The sequence below is a fragment of the Bison bison genome, unplaced genomic scaffold (assembly GCF_000754665.1).
Source record: "Bison bison bison isolate TAMUID 2011002044 unplaced genomic scaffold, Bison_UMD1.0 scf7180017847996, whole genome shotgun sequence".
Taxonomy (NCBI): domain Eukaryota; kingdom Metazoa; phylum Chordata; class Mammalia; order Artiodactyla; family Bovidae; genus Bison; species Bison bison.
The window spans coordinates 6,178-6,947 of NW_011478569.1; the positions used below are offsets into that span (position 1 = coordinate 6,178).

Sequence of the window (770 nt, forward strand, 5' to 3'; positions counted from 1 at the left end):
ACTACTAAAGTGGTCCCAAATGCGGCCTACAATTTCTCTCAGTCTCTCAATGCCAGTGAGATGGTCAACCCTCAGCCCAAGACAGCCTTCAAGGCTTGGAATGACACCACTACGGCCCCAACTGCTGATCCCCAGACCCAGAATGTTAACCCAGCCAAGATGGCCACTTCCCACACTGACATAGAGGCTGACCCAAGCCCAGGTATCTGTGAATCTGATGGTGCAGCTGCACAGACATCAGCGGATGGTTCCCAGGCTCAGAATCTGGAGTCCAGGACTATAATTCGGGGCAAGAGGACCCGTAAGGTGAGATCCCTGCTAGTTCTACTTTGCTTTGGGCTCTCTCCTTTCTTCTTTGAGGCGGTTCATTTGTTCTAAACAAGACAAAACTAAATATATATAACTGTATTCAGCTACATTGTAGGGGATGATAAGGTAAATATGATGATTCTTGTTAGTCCACAGACTAATGGGGAGAAGAGACATGGACCCGTAATATATACAGTCTTTGTGTAATTCATTTTACATTTTAAAAGTAGCCATGTGTTAGATCTTGGCCTAGGCACATTCACGCAGGTTATCTCACTCACTAAATCTTCGAGGTACCTCATAGCAGCTAGGGATCATAGTTTCAGTTTTACAGAGAAGGGAAATAAGTCCCAGAGAGGTGAAGTGACTTGAGTGATTTGTCCAGGGTGGTACAAGCAGAGCCAGTGATGGACATAGGAAGAGGAGAAGCCTCAGGCCCCACCCTTGGGTTGCTCCTGGCC

General features: G+C 46.9%; 1 protein-coding gene across 1 annotated transcript in view; it reads left to right on the forward strand.

Annotated features, from left to right (window-relative positions):
• Positions 1 to 378, forward strand: part of LOC104991796 (melanoma-associated antigen D1-like) — a 1,890-nt gene extending 1,512 nt beyond the window's left edge. Inside the window, exon 3 of the mRNA XM_010844405.1 lies at positions 8 to 378. Within this exon, the coding sequence (XP_010842707.1) occupies positions 8 to 378 (371 nt within the window). The remainder of the gene's footprint in view (positions 1 to 7) is intronic.
• The last annotated feature ends 392 nt before the right edge of the window (positions 379 to 770 follow it).